This window comes from Chanos chanos, chromosome 14 (assembly GCF_902362185.1).
Source record: "Chanos chanos chromosome 14, fChaCha1.1, whole genome shotgun sequence".
Taxonomy (NCBI): domain Eukaryota; kingdom Metazoa; phylum Chordata; class Actinopteri; order Gonorynchiformes; family Chanidae; genus Chanos; species Chanos chanos.
This window is the reverse complement of record NC_044508.1, coordinates 6,376,290-6,395,486: the sequence shown is the minus strand read 5'-3', so window position 1 is coordinate 6,395,486 and position 19,197 is coordinate 6,376,290. Positions and strand designations below refer to the sequence as shown.

The 19,197-nt window shown below is 40.9% G+C and overlaps 2 protein-coding genes across 2 annotated transcripts; both read left to right on the top strand.

Moving 5' to 3' along the window:
• Positions 1-1,157: 1,157 nt before the first annotated feature.
• LOC115828085 (betaine--homocysteine S-methyltransferase 1) lies at positions 1,158-7,575 on the top strand. Its single transcript, XM_030791996.1, has 8 exons — positions 1,158-1,239; positions 2,467-2,599; positions 2,936-3,048; positions 3,254-3,445; positions 4,404-4,551; positions 4,950-5,132; positions 6,125-6,353; positions 7,157-7,575. The coding sequence occupies exons 1-8, from the start codon at positions 1,231-1,233 to the stop codon at positions 7,236-7,238; spliced, it is 1,089 nt and encodes a 362-aa protein (XP_030647856.1). The 5' UTR covers positions 1,158-1,230; the 3' UTR covers positions 7,239-7,575.
• Positions 7,576-8,383: 808 nt separating this feature from the next.
• LOC115827885 (betaine--homocysteine S-methyltransferase 1-like) lies at positions 8,384-13,085 on the top strand. Its single transcript, XM_030791788.1, has 8 exons — positions 8,384-8,392; positions 8,797-8,929; positions 9,232-9,344; positions 9,543-9,734; positions 10,462-10,609; positions 10,907-11,089; positions 11,387-11,615; positions 12,581-13,085. Exons 1-8 carry the CDS (start codon positions 8,384-8,386, stop codon positions 12,660-12,662), a joined length of 1,089 nt encoding a protein of 362 aa, XP_030647648.1. The 3' UTR covers positions 12,663-13,085.
• The last annotated feature ends 6,112 nt before the right edge of the window (positions 13,086-19,197 follow it).

Sequence of the window (19,197 nt, the reverse complement as noted above, 5' to 3'; positions counted from 1 at the left end):
TACTCTATGTGTGTTTTTTTAAATTGTTAAGTAATCAGTTAAACTCATTCAGTTAAGAACACTCAATTATTTTCCTGTGTAAACTTCTGAAAAGACATTATAAGTACAAAGTACTGCTCATATACATGAATACAGGAGATTAAATCACAGCTTAGATCTATGGGTCACAGGACACATGGATTCTCATAACACTTTGACAGGGTTAAAGGTTGAAGTTCAGATGCTGACCTTTCACGAGCGTAACTTCAGGTCAACCACTGTAAAAAGTTCAACTCAGCCTGCAACTTCATAAAAGCAGGTCAAGAAACAGTGCTATAGAACAGCAGAACATACAGTGTTACAAGGGTTTTGTTCAGTTTATTTTCTGGTGCCCAAGAAAGATGTCTGTGTGCAAATACAAATTCAATGCAAAAATAAGATACCAAGTGGTTCAAAGTGGTTTTTTAATTTAAGTATTTAAATGGATTCAGTAAGGATGTCTTTTACATTTGACTGTACATAGCAGTTTTCGTAGCAGAAAAGGGAAAATCACCTAGCAATATGACAGGTTCATTGTTCTCCAATGCAAAATATAAATACCAAATCAGCATTGAATTCAAACTCACGTCAGATTGACCATGCACATGAAACACTGCAGCCAAATCACCAATCCACGGACCTGCTTCCGTGTCCAAAGGGCCGCCTAAAAGATAAGTCAAATGTCTAATCGGTGAAAATCGCGCCAGTTCACATACTACACATCGCATACTAAACACGTGATAGCTCCTTAAAAAAAATAGAGGAAAATAATAAATAAGTAACCGCTGGCCGATTGGACCAAGCCTTCTTGAGGAAGCAGTCGAGGGAGACGTAAACATTGCAACTAAACTTTGTGTTTGAACACTGAATCCAACGCTGTTGCGCCCACAGCTGGTGGGCACTTCGGATCTCTTGCATATTTGCTGTAGCCTACTTTCCGCGATGCATGAAATGCATGGAAATACTGATTATAACCTATATGACCTACAGGATCTCTCGAAGTGCTCTTTTCTTCGTTGGAAAAACGTCGAAAAAACTCTTGACCTGTTGGAAGTTATGCGATACAGTAAACAATGTGGAGACCTTATTTAACCCCTCCTATTACATAATGTCTGAAAAATATCACACAGCCAGCCCACCCTCTCCCTGCGAGTTTGCATAAATTTGTCGCCCCTGCACCCCGCATACAGACGAGTATCACTGGAGTAAACAATGAAGAAGGTAAGCCACATTTTCTCTGTTTTGTGCGTCGCTTGGCTGATTGGAGATCTAAAAGAATGAAATCATATCGTTTCGCTGCAACTTTGATGGCAAAGAATCAACTCCCCTCCAGAGAGACCAAATTCTGCAGTGAAATTGTAAATGTAAATTTTCCAAAAAACAATTTCGATTTGTCTGGCTGGGATCGCAGTATTAAGCAAAAAAAATCATAATTCTTTGGAGTGCAATATGGGTTAATTGTCTCAATTTACCATATTCCCTCGATTATTCAATCACGGTGGTGTTTTTGCCCCCATGGAATTCATAGGACGGCATTAGAACTCTCCATGCTCCAGTAGTCTACTTCTGAGTCCATACTTTATTCAGTTCTTCAGTGTTGTTCAGAGGTTTGGATACCCAGGAGAAACACTGCATAACAGGAATAATATTTATGACATTTAGTATAAATGAATTAACGTAGAAAGCACAACGTGGCTTACGTTTCATTTGTCATGTTACGAGAAGTCACAGATTCTCAGAATAAAAACGGACGTGTTGTGCAGGGAGACCAGTGTCAGTTTTACATGATACAGGGACACGATGGGCATTCTGACAAATTCATGCGTGCTCAGGAGCCGATTTAGCGGTATACTATATATGGGGATTTGGGGGAATAAAAAGTAAAAAGCCAAAGACAAACGTAACTTGAAACGCATTAGGATTTATGCTCGACTCGGCAATCACTGAAGAGGTCCTCTTATTAACATATAACATTTTACATCGGATTGCGCCTTCCTACCTGTCTGACTTAATTACACCCTATAACCCACCTCGCACCCTTCGCTCTCAAGATTCTGGGCTATCAGTCATTCCAAGAGTTAAAAACAAGTCCGCTGGCAACCGAGCCTTTTCCTACCGCTCTCCCTTCCTCTAGAATGATTTACCTACAGAAGTTAGAGGGGCAAACTCTCTCAATACCTTTAAAACAAGACTTATCTATTTTTTCGAACTTATGCATAATGTAATTTTGATTTGACTTTGTTATAAACATGTAAAGCCCTTTGAGACTATAAATAGTCATACTGGGCTCTAAATAAACATTATTATTATTATTATTATTATTATTATTATTATTATTATTATTATTATTTCAGGTTTTGCAGTAAAGGAGGCCAAAGCATCGCAACATTGTACAACCGCCCTCTCAGAGGGACTGAAAGAACTTATTCTTGGCACTCTTGTTTTAAGGGAATACTAGAACGCTTGGATGCTGGTGAAGTGGTCATTGGTGATGGAGGTTATGTGATGCAACTCGAAAGGCGGGGTTACGTGAAAGCTGGCCACTGGACCCCAGAGGCAGCCGTTGAGCACCCCGACGCAGGCAAGTTGCGAATATTAACGATCATTTTGTAACTGCATTGTCTGATTTTGTTTTTAACCTGTGTAACATTTATGATTGTAATTATGAATCTACACAATACATTTAATATGCACTACATGTTATACATACATGTGAAAGCTTGGGCATATTCTATATTGAGAGTGGTTTTTTCAGCTCTTTGAGGCTTGATATCTTTGTTGTTAGTTATAATTTATACTTGTTTGACACTATACATGGTGCAGTGAATGACCATGTCTTCTTATTTTCTTATTCCTAGTTTTCACAGTCTGCCCAAAATGGTTGATTTCTGTTTTTGTTCCATATTTTGTTTTCCAGTGAGACAGCTTCACAAGGAGTTCCTGAGGGCTGGGGCTGATGTTCTGGAGACTTTTACCTTTTACTCCAGCGATGATAAACTGGAGATAAGCGGCAATGTCACCAGTATCACGGTAAAGGCTAAAGACCTCCTACACTTTATGTCCATGGAAATAGTAATTTTGTCACAGTGAAAAACAGTAATTAGTTTATTCACATGGATTCAGGCCAGGAAAGGATTCATCATCCCTTAAGGTCAATGACCTATCTGTTTGCCTGTCTTTTTTGAAAATGTGGATACAAATGAAACATTATACGCCAATTTCATAACCTTCCCAGGGGGAACAAATTAATGAAGCTGCCTGTGATCTGGCCAGGGAAGTGGCCAATGAGGGGAATGCGCTGGTTGCAGGTTCAGTGTCCCAAACTCCGTGCTATGCTAACAGTCGCAATGAGGAAGAGGTGAAGGCTATCTTCAAGAAGCAGCTGGATTTTTTCATGAAGAAGGATGTAGATTTTCTGATTGCAGAGGTAATTACCTCTATTACAACCTGTTTATTACTCCTGAGTAGGATTGGACCCTATTTATGCATATGGGATTCCCATAATCTATATCAAGCTGAGGCACAGGATACACTCGGCTTCTTCAAGTCACTTAAGAGACTTAATGATCTTTGACTCATTGATTATGTCCCTATTATTGTGTGACTCAAAAATAACCAGAATGGTCAAATATAGCTTACAGTATTTTGATATTCTTTAATCACAGTATGCGATCCAAACACTTCTTATACTGGTTCAACAGAATTGGTTGCTACTTATTTATACAATAAAGTCACACAGAATAATTACTGAGAATTGTTAGTTTTGAAATACCAGAACCTGTAATAAAATAAGTTGCATTTAATTTGAATCAGAATGGTTTCCATGGTTAAGTATAATCAACAAATCATTCAGTTGGGTCCTCACATGTGTGATTAGAAATTACTAAGCTACATGCAGCACATGGTAATATGATCAAATAAGGTAGCATAATGCTTTTCATCCATGACATGCGTTCGTTTATAAGAATGATTATAACGTTTTTATAATTAAAGCACTCACCACTCATAGTAATTAATGGAATAGGTGGGATGAATAATTATGAGTAATTAATTGAAATCAGATGAGCTCACAGGAAAGTCTTTCAGGAAAGACTAAAACACTAAAAGAGGCCTAAAATCATTTTAGGGTAATTGGTAAGGGTGATCTGTTGGGAACCATACGGTTCTCACTTGTCTTGGATCATCATGGTTTTTATATGTTGTCAGGAAACTATATGCACATACCAGTCAAGCCAAGAGCTTTTAGTGGGATCAAATGTTTTTCATTCTCAGACAACCAAGAAAAAAATTAGGTTGTATATTTAAGTGCCCTCCCTCACTGTTAACTGATTCGGTGTTGACATGTGGTGGTTTGCCTTTTCTCATTCCTTTGCTGTCTCTCTCAGTTTTTTTCGTATGTCGAGGAAGCGGTGTGGGCGGTGCAGGTACTGAAGACTTCTGGGATGCCTGTAGCCGCCACACTGTGCATCTCTCCAGAGGGCGACTTGAATGGAGTCAGCCCTGGAGACTGTGCCGTCAGGCTGGTCAAAGCTGGTAACGTCTCTCTGCTCATTTCCCACACGCATAAGACAGACATGCCTTTGGGGTTACTATACAAGATACTTCATTGATATTTCGTAAAATTTGGCATCACAAAATTTGACATCGCACACACAAGACATAGGAGTCTTCAGTTTATATGGTATACGAGCCATTTCACTGGTTCAAATGTTACACTTGTTAAAGCAAAAAGAAAATTCTGGATACAAAAATCTATCAATTTTCAACCTTCTGTTTCTTAAATGCCATATGGTCCATGAAGACAAAGCAGGTGAAAAATGAACCTAAAAGGCTGCAATAGTTGAATAGGCAATATTATTTTATATTTTGTCCTTCATCCGTTTGCTCTGAAAGTAAACATGCTTTGATTGCTGACGATCGGTGCTGTCCAGGTGCGCAAATCATTGGGATCAACTGCCATCTGGATCCTCTGACTTGTGTAAGAACAGTGAAGCTAATGAAGAAGGGACTGGAAGACGCCCATCTTAAAGCTCATTTGATGGTCCAGCCCTTGGGCTTCCATACTCCAGAATGCAACCACGAAGGCTATCTCAGCCTCCCAGAGTTCCCTTTTGGTGAGAATAAGACTTAAGTAAAATTTTGTTTTGTGTCACAAAGTGAGGAGAGAGACTGGACACAAGTACAGGAAAATCTCTAATCCAAAGTTACAGTCAATAAACAGGCACGGTCTGGTACACAGAATGCAGTCTGCTTAGGCTATGCAACATCTAAAGTCAGGAAACAAGCTCAGTTCAGTACACAGAAAGGCTAACAGGGAGAGCCGGGAACAAAGCTAACATTGAACAAGGCTAACATGGAGCAAGGCTAACAGGGACCAAGCCTAACAGAGAACAAGGCTAACATGAGACAAGGCTAACAGGGACCAAGCCTAACAGAGAACAAGGCTAACATGAGACAAGGCTAACAGGGACCAAGCCTAACAGAGAACAAGGCTAACATGAGACAAGGCTAAAAGGGACCAAGCCTAACAGAGAACAAGGCTAACATGAGACAAGGCTAACAGGGACCAAGGAACAAGACGTGGCTCAGTACTAACACGAAGTGAAAGACAAGAAAATGCAGGGATATATATACACAGAGACAATGAGGGAATAAACTGAGGATTAGTACAAGCAATAATTAGGTAATGAGCCAACCAGGTTCAAATGTTCTTCGACTGATCAGGATACAGGAACGTAGAGACTGAAATCGTGTGAATATAAGGCCAATAAAGGTTCACTGGTGCGATCCACAATTTCACACATCTGTAATTTTACAAGAGTCAGAATAGTTCACCAGTCTTATCATATCGTTGCACTTTACCTTTCCTGTTCACAGATTTAGAAAAAAATTATATATATATATATATACACACACACACACACACATACACACATATATGTGTGTGTGTGTGTGTGTGTTGGGGTGTGTGTGTGTGTGTATTACAGATACCATGAAAACACCTGGGTGATTAAGAACTGTGAATAAAAGTATAACCAGAAATTTTCCCATATATTGTCATAATGTATTTGCATTATTTTGTTTGTCACTGGGTTCCTGTTTTCAGCCCTGGAGTGCAGAGCAATGACACGTTGGGACATGCAGAAATATGCCAGAGAGGCCTACAACGCCGGCATACGCTACATTGGAGGATGCTGTGGTTTTGAACCCTACCACATCCGAGCTTTGGCTGAAGAGTTGGCACCAGAGAGGGGTTTCTTACCTCCCGCCTCTCAGAAGCATGGTCTTTGGGGAAGTGCACTGGCAACGCACTTCAAGCCCTGTGTCAGAGCAAAGTAAGAACTCAGAAATGCTCACATTACTTTGAACCTCTTGATGTTTAAGAACAGAATCCTCAGTATTGCAGCACTGATATATCTTGGAAGCATCTTTTGTCATTTCAGTTTAATGTAAAATCATCTGGACGAACACAGACAGCATGTCTTATGCTTCTCCTGCACTTTTGCAGCCCCGGCCAGTGGTCCATTAGTACTGTCTCTACCTGTATCCGACTGTAGTTCATACCTTTACTTCCTTCAACATTTCTTGCACTTGTATCTGGTCTAATACTGAACTTTGCTGTGGCACTTGTTCCACAGACAGGATTGTATTTTGCCCTTCTTGATAGTTACTTTGGCTAAAAGCATCTTTTAAATGAATAAGTGTAAATGTTACGCACTATGGACTTGTTGCGCTGACAGACTAACATCTGCTGCGCTGTAGTGATATTGTGGCATGTCAGAAAAGCCCCCTGAGAGAAAAACTCTGGACCTCACGAGCGAAACATGTCATACATTGGCAAAACTGGTTTTACACGATGCTTTTCATAACTACGTGTCCATCTCAAGACAAATTCAGCTGCCTCTGAAACATGTTTGAGATTAAAGCCAACAAATTTTTAAAAAAATCCTACTTTCGACCAAATTACAGCTTTGATAGCAAGATTTACCACAACATCAAATAAATAGGTACCTTACAGCATCAAATAAATAGGTCAGACAGTGGTAGCGCAGACCTTTATTTCATTTATACAAGTGTTTTCATCTGTATCTGGTATTTGGAAGTGTTATATCCTAATCCTGTCTTCATGTCTATGAAGGTCCAAGCGTGAATACTGGGAAAACCTTCGACCGGCGTCAGGGCGACCCTTGTGCCCTTCTATGGCAACGCCTGAGGATTGACCGCAGATACAGAACGCACAGAGCACTTCGTCTTCGTCTGTTTTCCAGATACCTGTCTCTTTCCATACAAGTAACTGAAACATTTTAGAGAAATTAAAAGATCATCTAACAATTGATCAAATGATCCCACTGCATTTATTTTATTTTTTTGTTTTTTTGTAGTCATTGGTTGCTTCAGTAATGCCAGTGCAGTTGTTTGTCTGTTTATTGTTTTTGAGGCACGTCCTTTATATGCATGGGAGGTGTTGCATTTTTAGCCACATATTATTTCTGAGAAAATATCTTGTGATTTTGGATTTGAATTTTGTCTTGGAAATAAAGCTTGCCCTGTATGTGTGTCCTGCCTCTCTCCGTATTTGTGACAGCTATACAGTGGTCAAGTAGTTTGATTACAGACAAGCCACATCCAGAAAGACTTTTTCTAAGAAGAAAATAGAATACACATTATGAAACATGCTCAGCTCATCATCAAAACCCTTACTTTGGCTAAATTCAGAGCTTCGTAAATTCTTTGCTAGAAATCTTGTTTCTCTTTGAAGTCAGCTCTGACAAACTTTTTAGTAGTTTGTCTATAAAACCTTCACGGTCTGATTATATGTACAATATTTGTATTCCATGTAATTAATTGGCTATTATGTGGTTAGAATATATATGAGGGCAAGTGATGAAAAATTCTAATTAAGTTAGTAATTGGAATGTGAACACAAGAATTTAAACTTCTGTGTGTTACAGAGATGAGTAAATAGAAAAAAGTAGCTCATTACTTTAACTCTAACACTGCCTTTCAACACTGCTTTCTACAAAGACAGTTCAGGCCTCGATATTTGCTTGTTTTGTGAAAGGATGTAGATCTGGAATTACTCCCTTATTAAGCATGGAAGAGTTGTCTGTGTTATCCTGCAATACATATTTCATTGTTTTACGTTATTTTTTAATGTAAAGTACTTTACTGTCTTTTACGGTATTTTGAATAAGAATGCTATTTGTTATTGTGACTTTTTGGTGCTTTTGTTCAGTGCCCATGCGATAACTTTTATTTTGAAACGAACGCTACATTTAGCCAAAAGTGCTAATTTCCCAGTTACGGAGGCTAGTTATTGCAACAGTTGCTTTGCGTATAGATAGACGTATTAGTGGAGTAAATGATGAAGAGAGTAAGTGACATTTTCTCTGTTTAGTGCGGAATTTAAATAACTAGTGAGCTAGACGAATGAAGTCACGATCATTTTATTGCAACCGTTATGGCAACTTTTATTGCATAGAATCAGCTGCGTTGTAAAGCCAAGCTGAAATAAGGCCATTATTTCCTGACCTTTTCGACTTTGTTGTGATGTGATATTATATTGTTTAAGTAAGGCTAGTATTAATTAAAAATGCAGGCTTTGTCTGGTGCAATGCAGACTACTTAACCAAGGTTCTACGATTGTGGAGAGTAGATAGTCTGAGATTGTTAGAATTCGAGTGGACACATTGTGCAGTAAGAGGGCCCAGGTCGGTTTTACATGGTAATGAGACAGAATGGGTACTTAAAACTTACTCACGGCACCCCTGTTTTAAGGGAATACTAGAACGCTTGGATGCTGGTGAGGTGGTTATCGGTGATGGAGGTTACGTGTTGCAGCTCGAAAGGCGGGGTTACGTGAAAGCTGGCCACTGGACACCGGAGGCGGTCGTTGAGCACCCCGAAGCGGGTGAATTATTAAATATTATTTTATAATTTCACAGTCTGATTCCGTTTTTGCATGTGTAGCTAATATGTATCCCTGCAGTCATATAATATGTACAAAATATTATACATAACGGTGAAAGCCTGGGAATATTTTATATTTAGAGTGTTTTTTAGGGCCAACTGACATATTTTGGTCTGTCAGTTAGTAGTTATAACTTATACTTGATTGACTCCATACATTTTACAGTGAATGACAAGCATTTTTTATTTGCGTGGACCAGCCTGAATGATTGAGTTTTGTTTTTTCCATATTTTGTTTTCCAGTGAGACAGCTTCACAGGGAATTCCTGAGGGCTGGGGCTGATGTTTTGGAGACTTTTACCTTTTACTCCAGTGATGATAAACTGGAGATAAGCGGCAATGTCACCAATATCACGGTAAAGGCTAAGTATATCTTTTACCACACTTTATGGCCATGAAAAAAGTAACAGAAGCAGTAATTGGTCTCTTCACGTGGATTCAGACCAGAAAAGCTTGCATCATCCCTTAAGGCCAATGAGCTCTCTGCTTGCCTGTCTTTTTTGAAAATGTGGATACAAATGAAACACTCTACGCCATTTTCATAACCTTCCCAGGGGGAACAAATAAATGAAGCTGCCTGTGATCTGGCCAGGGAAGTGGCCAATGAGGGGAATGCGCTGGTTGCAGGTTCAGTGTCCCAAACTCCGTGCTATGTTAACAGTCGCAATGAGGAAGAGGTGAAGGCTATCTTCAAGAAGCAGCTGGATGTTTTCATGAAGAAGGATATTGATTTTCTGATTGCGGAGGTAATTACTGCTATTACAACCTGTTTATTACACCTGAGTAAGATTGCACTTCGTTTATCCATGTTAGCAACATGACTTCATGATGTTTGAGTTTTTGAGTATGTTGCTGTTATTGTAAGATTCCACAGAATAATATCATTCATAATATTATTTTATTCTTTAATGCTACAATGTTATTTTAGAATTTTCTGTGATACTGATTCAACATAATTTGTCGCTGCTTAATTGTAAAGTTCCATCCTTACTAGACTTGTTGGTCTTGATGCACCAGAACCTGGAATATAACAAGCGAAATTAAATTTGAATTACATTTTACTTTGATAAATATCATAATTAAATCATTAAATCAGATCCTCACATATTATCATAAATTACTAAGCTATCTTTAACACATGGTAATATGATGATATAAAGTAAAATATTGCTTTTTATCCATTGCATGCATTTGTTTGTAACAGTGATATTAGCCTATTAATAATTAATAATTACAATCACCACGCTCATAGTAATAAATGGAATGTCTGTAGTAAGTAAGTAATTATGAATAAATTAATAGAAATGAAATGAGCTTACAGTTCATCAGTGGTATACACACAGTAAAGAGTCAGACCCAGAACACTCAGAGAAACCTAAATGATTTTTTAAAGGTAATTGGTACCCCCCCAGAGAACTTTGATAACTGGTTCAATATCGACATCTGGTGGTTTGCCTTTGCTGTCTCTCTCAGTTTTTTGCACATGGCGAAGAGGCGGTGTGGGCGGTGCAGGTACTGAAGACTTCTGGGAAGCCTGTAGCCGCCACACTGTGCATCTCTCCAGAGGGCGACTTGAATGGAGTCAGCCCTGGAGACTGTGCCGTCAGGCTGGTCCAAGCTGGTAACATTTCTCTGCTCATTTCCCACACGCACAAGACCCATAAGTGCACGTATGGCGTGTGAGCCATTTCACTGGTTCAAATATTCCACATGTGAAAGCAATAAAGTAAAAATGGAACACAAAAATTCACCGTTTTTTAGACCTTTTGTGTCTGAAATGCCTGAGGACAAACCATTTGCAAAGTGGATAAAAATGGTGCTTTTGTTTCTTAGGTTGTATCGTTTTATATTTTGTCCTTCATTTGTTTTCAAATACTCTGACAATAAACGTTGTTTGCTGACGATATGTGCCGTCCAGGTGCACAGATCGTTGGCGTCAACTGCCACTTGGATCCTACGTGTTGTTTGAAAACGGTGAAGTTAATGAAGAAGGGACTGGAGGAAGCCCATCTGAAAGCCCATTTGATGATCCAGCCTTTGGGCTTCCATACGCCAGAGTGCAACCACAGGGGCTATACTAGCCTCCCAGAGTACCCATTTTGTAAGAATAAAACAAAAATGTAGTTGTGTTTGTGTGAAAATAGGGCCCGTATTGGTTTAGTGGTGCGCTCTATCGCACATCTACACTTTTACGAGTTTCAGAATGTTTTACGTGTCTTAACATAGTATTACACTGTACTTTCTCCTTTCATTAATTTTTGTAAAACATGACAGATGCTATGAAAAGACCTGAGTGATTGGCAACTTTGTGAATAGGATTATGACTAGTAATTTTCTGATACGTTATTGTAATTTTTTCTTTGTATAATTTTGTTTGTGACTGGGTTCCTCTTTTCAGCACTGGAGAGTAGAGCGATGAACCGTTGGGACATGCAGAAATATGCCAGAGAGGCCTACAACGCCGGCATACGCTACATCGGAGGATGCTGTGGTTTTGAACCCTACCACATCCGAGCTTTGGCTGAAGAGTTGGAACCAGAGAGGGGTTTCTTACCCCCTGCCTCTCAGAAGCATGGTCTTTGGGGAAGTGCACTGGCAACACACCACAAACCCTGGGTTAAAGCAAAGTAAGAATGCACAGAAATGCTCACATTACTTTGAGTCTCCTGCTGTTCAAGCACGAAATCCTCAGTGTTGCAGAAACAGTCAGTGTTGATTCCCTGTCTATGGTTCTGCATGGTGCAACTGTCAGTGCATCCAGCGTTGAGCTTATAGCCTCGACCGCAATGTTTAGAAAACTGTGCTGTGGTTTTAAAGAAACAGAGATGGTGTGACTGATTCCCCCCCCCCAAGCGATACTCAACCCAGTGACCTTAGTGCAGTGAGTGAGACACTCTAGCTTCTGAGCAAAAGGACGCATCTGAGAGCTTAGTAACCATCACGTATTTTTGATGCACATGTAGACATGCTCTTAACCAGTTTACTTTTGGTACACTTACTTGAGTTCGAATTAAGATACCATCAAAGTTTACAGACGGAAGTATCCATATCAGTCACTCTAATTTTGACATGAAGCATCTCAATGTGATATTCGAGATGAGCTGTTCAAAGCATATCCCGTTAGCCTGTTTGGCATTTTGGTTCTCAGTATAATCAGCTGAATATATTCAGACACCACACCTTTGGATATTTTGAGCCCGCTGCACTGACAGACTAATATGGTGCATTGCAGCGTCCATTAGCAGAAGGGGGGGGTTTGGGCTGAAAGACAGGGCCTCGGTGTTTAAGCATGTCTTTTCTGAGCAGAACTGGTCAAGCAAGATGCCTACATGTTTAAACATGTTCAGGGGCTTTTTGAATATGCCAGACCCTAAGAAAAAAAAATATCCTGCTTTGAACCAAATTTCACCTTTGACAAAACTCTGAAATGGTACCTCAGAGAGCAGCAGTTACATCAGAAGAACCGATAAATGTGTCAGCTAACAGTAGCATGCTTAGAAAGAGACTTTCAGTTTATTATGATATTTATTTTTTCATCTTTAAATGGACATTTGAAAAGCGTTATATTAGAATCCTGTATCTTGTCTTGAAGGTCCAATCGTCAATACTGGGAAAACCTTCGTCCGGCATCAGGGCGACCCTTGTGCCCTTCAATGGCGACCCCCGAGGCTTGACCACAGACCCTGATATTTGACCACAGACATGAATGAAGACCGGCAAAACCTTGTCTGTGAGAGTCTCTTTTCCAGATATCTGTCTCTTTCTATCAGTGTATCATGTATGGAAACACTTTGGAGAAATGAAAACAACATAACAAATGGTCTCTCTCTGTTTTTTTCCTTTACAGTTGTTTGGATTTCAATTAGTGATGTGTATACAGTAGTTTGTGTATTTGAACCACATCCAGAATATGCATAGGAACTGAAACTGCTTTACAGATTTTTCTATATCAGTTGTTTAAGAAGATTACATGTCCTTATTCCACTGCACATTGTTAGATGTAAGGTTAACAATGTTTTTGTCACAATTCTGTCCTCACTTACCCCCTCTGCTGGTCTTTTGTTGTTCTGTTTTCTTTGGTTTACACGGTGTCCTGATTCATTAGTCTGTGCAGTTAATCATTCAGTCATCCCACCTGTTTTGCTTCTTTAAGCCTTGCTCTCTGTTTATATAAACACTCCATAATTCTTTCGGTTATTTGCAAGGTCTTGCATTCACAAAGTGCATTGCTTAGCATTATTTACTGATTTTCTGTTCTGCCGTGTGTGACTTGTTCATTACACCGGTCCTTATATTAAAAGTATCTTGACTTACATATGCATCCTGCCTTGCCTTAGATTCATGACCGTTTTTTTACATGTTTCTCCAAGGGTTTTTGCCTGAGGGTTACATCTGGCATTGCTACGACAATGCTGTTTTCCGATCCTGTTTTACATTTTACATGAGTCATGTCAGTTAACTGTGTTAGTTGTGTTGTTGATTAAATGGAGTACGCGCCGACTAGAACTTGGCCTGTTGTGTCCGTTATTTCGACGCAACATTGGCGACGAGAGATGGCGGACTTTTCTCTGCCTCCACCCTAACCCTTCCGGGCTTTACCCGGAGAACTACCCGTGCCAATAGAATCACAGGATATCCTCATTTTAGATATATCTCCTCGTTGCCGGCTTGGACGATGTGTCAGATGGGAGAAAGTGTGCACTGTTGCTGCACTGTCGTGGAGCAGAGGGACAGCACGTGTTTGGAACTTTCGCAACATCTACCACATATGAAGAGGCTGTAAAGCTGCTCAGAAAGCATTTTGCCACTCCACACAGTGCTCTTCTCCATCACGTTACATTCAGGTGCCGACATCAACGAGCAGGTGAAACTATATGCTAGTGTGTAGCTGATCTATGAGGCTTAGCTAGCATACGCAAACGTGGGGCACTACAAGACGAAATGGTACATGACCAACTCATTTTACACTCGAACTGTGACAGAATTAGGGACAAACCGTTGCTCGAAATTGATGACCTGACACTAGCCCCGGATCTTAAGATAGCATTGCAGGTTGAGTCTGCATTGGAATGTGTGACCAATCTGTCCCCTCCCACCTTGCTGCCCCCAGACGATCAGCCAGTGGGTACAACCCAGCCACAGTCACCAACCCCCCTTGTCAGTGTTGTTAGCAGCCCAGTCAGAGTACAAGTAGCCTCACAAGCCTGTGATTGCTCACAGCAGCCATGTGGGAACTGTGGCTCCCACACACAATTCAAGAGCACAGACCAGTCCTGCTCGTGGGAAAACCTGTTCCAGCTGTGGAAAGCTCAACCACTTCTGCAAAGTCTGTAGGTCTGCCCCAGCCAGAGCCTACTGACAACACCCAGCCGCGCCTGCAACAATTATCCATAATGTTCGCCCAGGACAAGTGTCATTTAAAACATGTTCACTGACGTTTCAAAACATCACTACCCCTCCTCCTTGACACAGGGGCCACTGTATCACTGCTGAACTTAGCAACTTGGAAGCGATTCTTCTCCCACAAGGCACTGGGACAGCCCTCCACAACCCTACGCAGCTACGGTAATGCTGAAATTGACATTGTGGGCTCTCTTCAGCTGCCCGTGAGGTATGGAGACAAAACACGTTCTACATGTCACGCCACGGGGCCAATCTCCTTGGTCTCGACCTCTTGAGCTCAGATATTCACACCATCTCCAACCCCTGGCAGCAACAGTGGCCTGCAATGTTCGACAGGCTGGGCTGTCTCTCTGCCTTCACCAGCCAACACCTGGTAGACCCAACAGTAATGACTATCATGCAGCCGCTCCGCCACTCTCCTCTGGCCCTGCGCGATGACATCTCCTCTGAGCTACAGGTGAACACTTCACCTTGGATATCCAATTTGGCTGTGACTGAGAAGAAGAAGCGCGTGCTGCGCATCTGCGTGGACCTGAGAGTGGTAAACAAAGTCATAATACTTGATAGATACCCATTGCCAACAACAGAGGAGCTCACCATCCAGTTCCAGCAGTCCACCGTCTTCTCAAAACGTGACCTCTGCTAGGGCTATGTCCAGGTGCCCCTACACCTTGAAAGCAGGAACCTCACTGCCTTCATTATCCACAAAAGGGTCTTCCATTACAAATGTATGGCTTTTGGGTTGAGCACAACCCCAAGTTGTTTCCAGAAAATCATGGCCTCCATCTTGGCTGGGATCATGGACGTGGCCGTCTACCTTGATGACATTGTTGTCCACGGAGCCACCACTGTAATGTACGACGAATGCCTCAACAGCGTGCTCACTGCATTGGCTGTGCACCGCCTCAGACTAAATGGTGAAAAGTGCATTTTTGGGACCTCAGCCACTGAGTATGCGGGGTTCCGCCTCTCCGCTTAGGGCATGCGCCTGCTTCACTCGAACTCGGAACCCTACGTGTACCACGTGTTTACCTAAGAAAATCACAACCGCTAACGGGCCCCAGGTGGTCTCACACGAACTGTCCTCCTACCTGGAAGAGGAGGGCATCCGCCATATTCGCACAGCTTTCTATAACCCTGCTGCCAATGGCTGGGTGGAATGGTTGAATCGGTCCATAAAGAACGGAATCAGGGTGCACCTCACCCAAGGGTGCACGATAAATACCAGCTTCCCCTAGACGCTGCTACATTATCGCGCCAACCCGCAGCCTCCCTTACGCTGGGACGGGAGCTTCAGCTACCTCTGGATAGGCTTCGCCCTGCCCTGACCCATCCAAGGTAGTGATGATGAACACGCAAGCACACACACACACACACACACCCGGAGCAGTGGGCAGCCACAGTGCAGTACTCGGGGAGCGGTTGGGGTTAGGTGCCTTGGTCAAGGGCACCTCAGCTGTGCATATTGCGGCAGGGGAAAGCGCTGTTCCTTCACTAATGCTTAGCTTTAAACTACCACAAAAAACAAGTGCCTCCCACACTCACCAGAGCCACAAACACAGGAAACCAGCTTCTCACTCCTTTTTTGAAACTCCTTTTTCCTGTGGTCACCTTATCACGTCTCATCTTGCTGATTTTGCAGCTATACTGTCATCTCTATCACAACCCTTAAGTCAAAACTCAAACATAAAAAATACCAGTAAGAGCATTACAAGAAGTAAGAGGAGGACGGTCAGAACGCTGAGACCTAGTGCCTTGTCTGTAAATCTCAACGATTAGAAGCTGATTCAAACAATGACTTTTATCAGTGTGCAACTTTTGACTGTCCTGTTTTTAAGTGCTTTCTGTTTTACTGGTAAGGCAATTACATTTTTATTCTGAAATTTTTTGTCGTTTTTAAAAGTCAGCACTGTTTTAATGACAAGATTACTTTCACCCCTCACTAAGGAGTCTGTATGGATTCTGAGTGGTCAATAAATGTCAGCACAACTGTCAACGGGACCATCGGAAAAGATGTTATTCTTCCCTGCAACTTCAAGATTCCAAAAGAAAAAAGCACCCAGAGAATAAGTGTGGTTTGGAGTAGAGAATGTGGCCCAGGCATGAAAACCATTGTTTTCAAGTGTGTGAGTAAACCGTTGGAGCAAGGGCACAACTGTTCCTGCTCCGACAGCCGTTTCTCGTTGTTGGAGAATCCCAGACACCTCAACAGTTCTCTCCACATTAAGAATGTTTCGTTGGAGGATTCCGGCGTTTACTTCTGTCGCATAGAGTTGGAGAATAAGGAAGATGCCTTTGAATTAGCAAACGGGACTGAGCTCAAAGTGACAGGTGGGTGGTATTTTTGAAGTGATGGCAAAAATTTAAGTTAAATAAGTTAATTATGCATGTTCTGCTATGTTATCCCCTGTAATTACATACAATTTAATGTATTAACTTAAAATTAGTGACACGAATTTTTATAAATGTGCCATCACATGCGTGTGAACTCGAAACACGGCATCAAGTAAACTATTCCAACAGTTCAAGCCTAGAATAACAAGAGAACGCTAAACACATGATAGATAGATAGATAGATAGATAGATAGATAGATAGATAGATAGATAGATAGATAGATAGATAGATAGATAGATAGATAGACAGACAGACAGACAGACAGATAGAAAGATAGATAGATATACAGATAGATAGATAGATGGATAGATAGATAGATAGATTTACATTTATTATATTAATTCATATTCATTTAGCAGGCATTTTTATCCAAGGTGACCTCCAAAGTCACTCAGTCAATTTTTTTTCAGCAGTGCCGCAAGTCCTACTCAGCATTTACATCCGATTTAACAGTTCTGGGCCGTTTGTCGCTTGTGAAGTTACTGGTAACCCTCCTCCAGAAGTTGTATGGGTGAAACCACAGAACCTTGATGTGTCCCTGCACTCCGTTCAAACGTTTACCTTCTTTGCATCATCGTCTGTTCCTCTAACTTCACCAAATACAACATACATCTGCCAAGTAAATGGGACGGCTGGAGTGCAACAGCTGTCTGTTAACGTCAAGGAAGTCTTACAGTCTGCGGGTCTCTCTCAGCCTGCGAGACTGTCGCAACCAGCGGCATGCGAGAATTTCTGGACTGTTGTGTTAGCATCCTCCTTGGCTCTAATCACAGTTGTCATCATTTTTGGAGTTATTTTATGCCGTATAGGTAGGTCACACCGTGCTTTATGCCTTATCGTTAACTTAAATTAACCAATCAACCTATCTATCTATCTATCTATCTATCTATCTATCTATCTATCTATATATCTGTCTATCAGTTTGTCTGTCAGTCTTTCTATGAGTCAACACGTATTATGATGTCTTAGGTAGAAAACAGATTTCGCAGGGTACTAGTAAGTTGACAGACCAACTTTTTTGCTGACAATATTTTTTTTTTTCCAGGCAAATTCAGAAGGGAAGGTCTTGATGACAAACGGCAATGTGTTCTAGCCACAATGTCCCATTCGAAAAAGAAGTGAGTAATCCGTCTACACTAGTACGTTTACATCTCACTTACTTGGACTAATGTGTTCTTTTTCATAAATCCTTCGTTACACATGTAAAAACCCAAAAACTTTTATTTTGTTTTTTAGGTGCGAAAGAGTCTATGAGAACATCTCCACGGGAAAGTTTAAGTGAGTTTTTTTGTGCAAGACAACTGGCGAAGCAGGCTATTAAACAGCTGACAAATATATACATGTTTCTTTTTTCTTCTTCTCTTCTTTATTGCCGTTACATTGGAAGTGTTCATGATATTCTTTAATCTGTCATTTACTATTTTAAATGCACACATTTTGTTTTATTTAACCCACAACCATGGAGGGTGTAATGATCATGACGTCATATTGTGGGGTCAAGGAAGTTGTCGCCCCCTATTTCTCTCTCCGCTACCTGCGAATCATGGGTTGAAATGCTGCTGCCTCACGGTAATGCGATAATTCGTGATGTTCTGACGGTTAACCCTTTTCTAATGACTGTCCCGTTAACCGTGCTGGAGCCTAAGACATCTTACATTGTAATAAATGAATAACAGCACTAATCCTCTGTGTCCAGCTTAATTCTATCAACTTTCCTGAGAAACTCGTGAGGATCAATAGCCGGACCCTTTCAGGGGGCAGTCATCTTAATCACGACATCTCTATCTGTGGAAAAGGGATGTTCTATTAGAGTTTGATCTACTTATTTCAAAATAAAAAAAACTGCATTAAATGAATGTCTTAAACGAGTTTAAGGCTGCTGAGAAGATACAGTAAAATGTCATATGGCTACTGATATTGGTTTATGATCACTGCTCTCTGTTAGCAATTCCACTGTATTTTCCTACATTTCTATTCATTGTTTATTGACGACTGCCAGAATACAGTCTTTGTTAGTTATGTTAGTTTTCTTTTAAATCGTACACATTTTGGTTCATCTCGAGCACTACATTTGTAACCACAAATGAGCAAACAAATAAACTTTTTTTCTGTGCTAGAACGGACTAAACAGAAAACCTGTAATCCACAGTCAGCTGCCGTTGGGGACCGCTCTGCTGAAACTCATCTACTGCCGTCTCGTTTAGTTTTTAAATGACAACCAAGAATCATCACTTATGAGAGCATGTCCGCTTCTGCTTTTAACGGTAGATTTTACTGAGAGAGATAATAAAAATCTAACATTCTTATAGGCTATGCGAAAGGCTTTGATTCATCGTTGAGTTACCTTAATTAATTTGATATTTAGAGGCATCATGTCCCGCTCAAGATGTCGACATAAGGATTTACCTAAT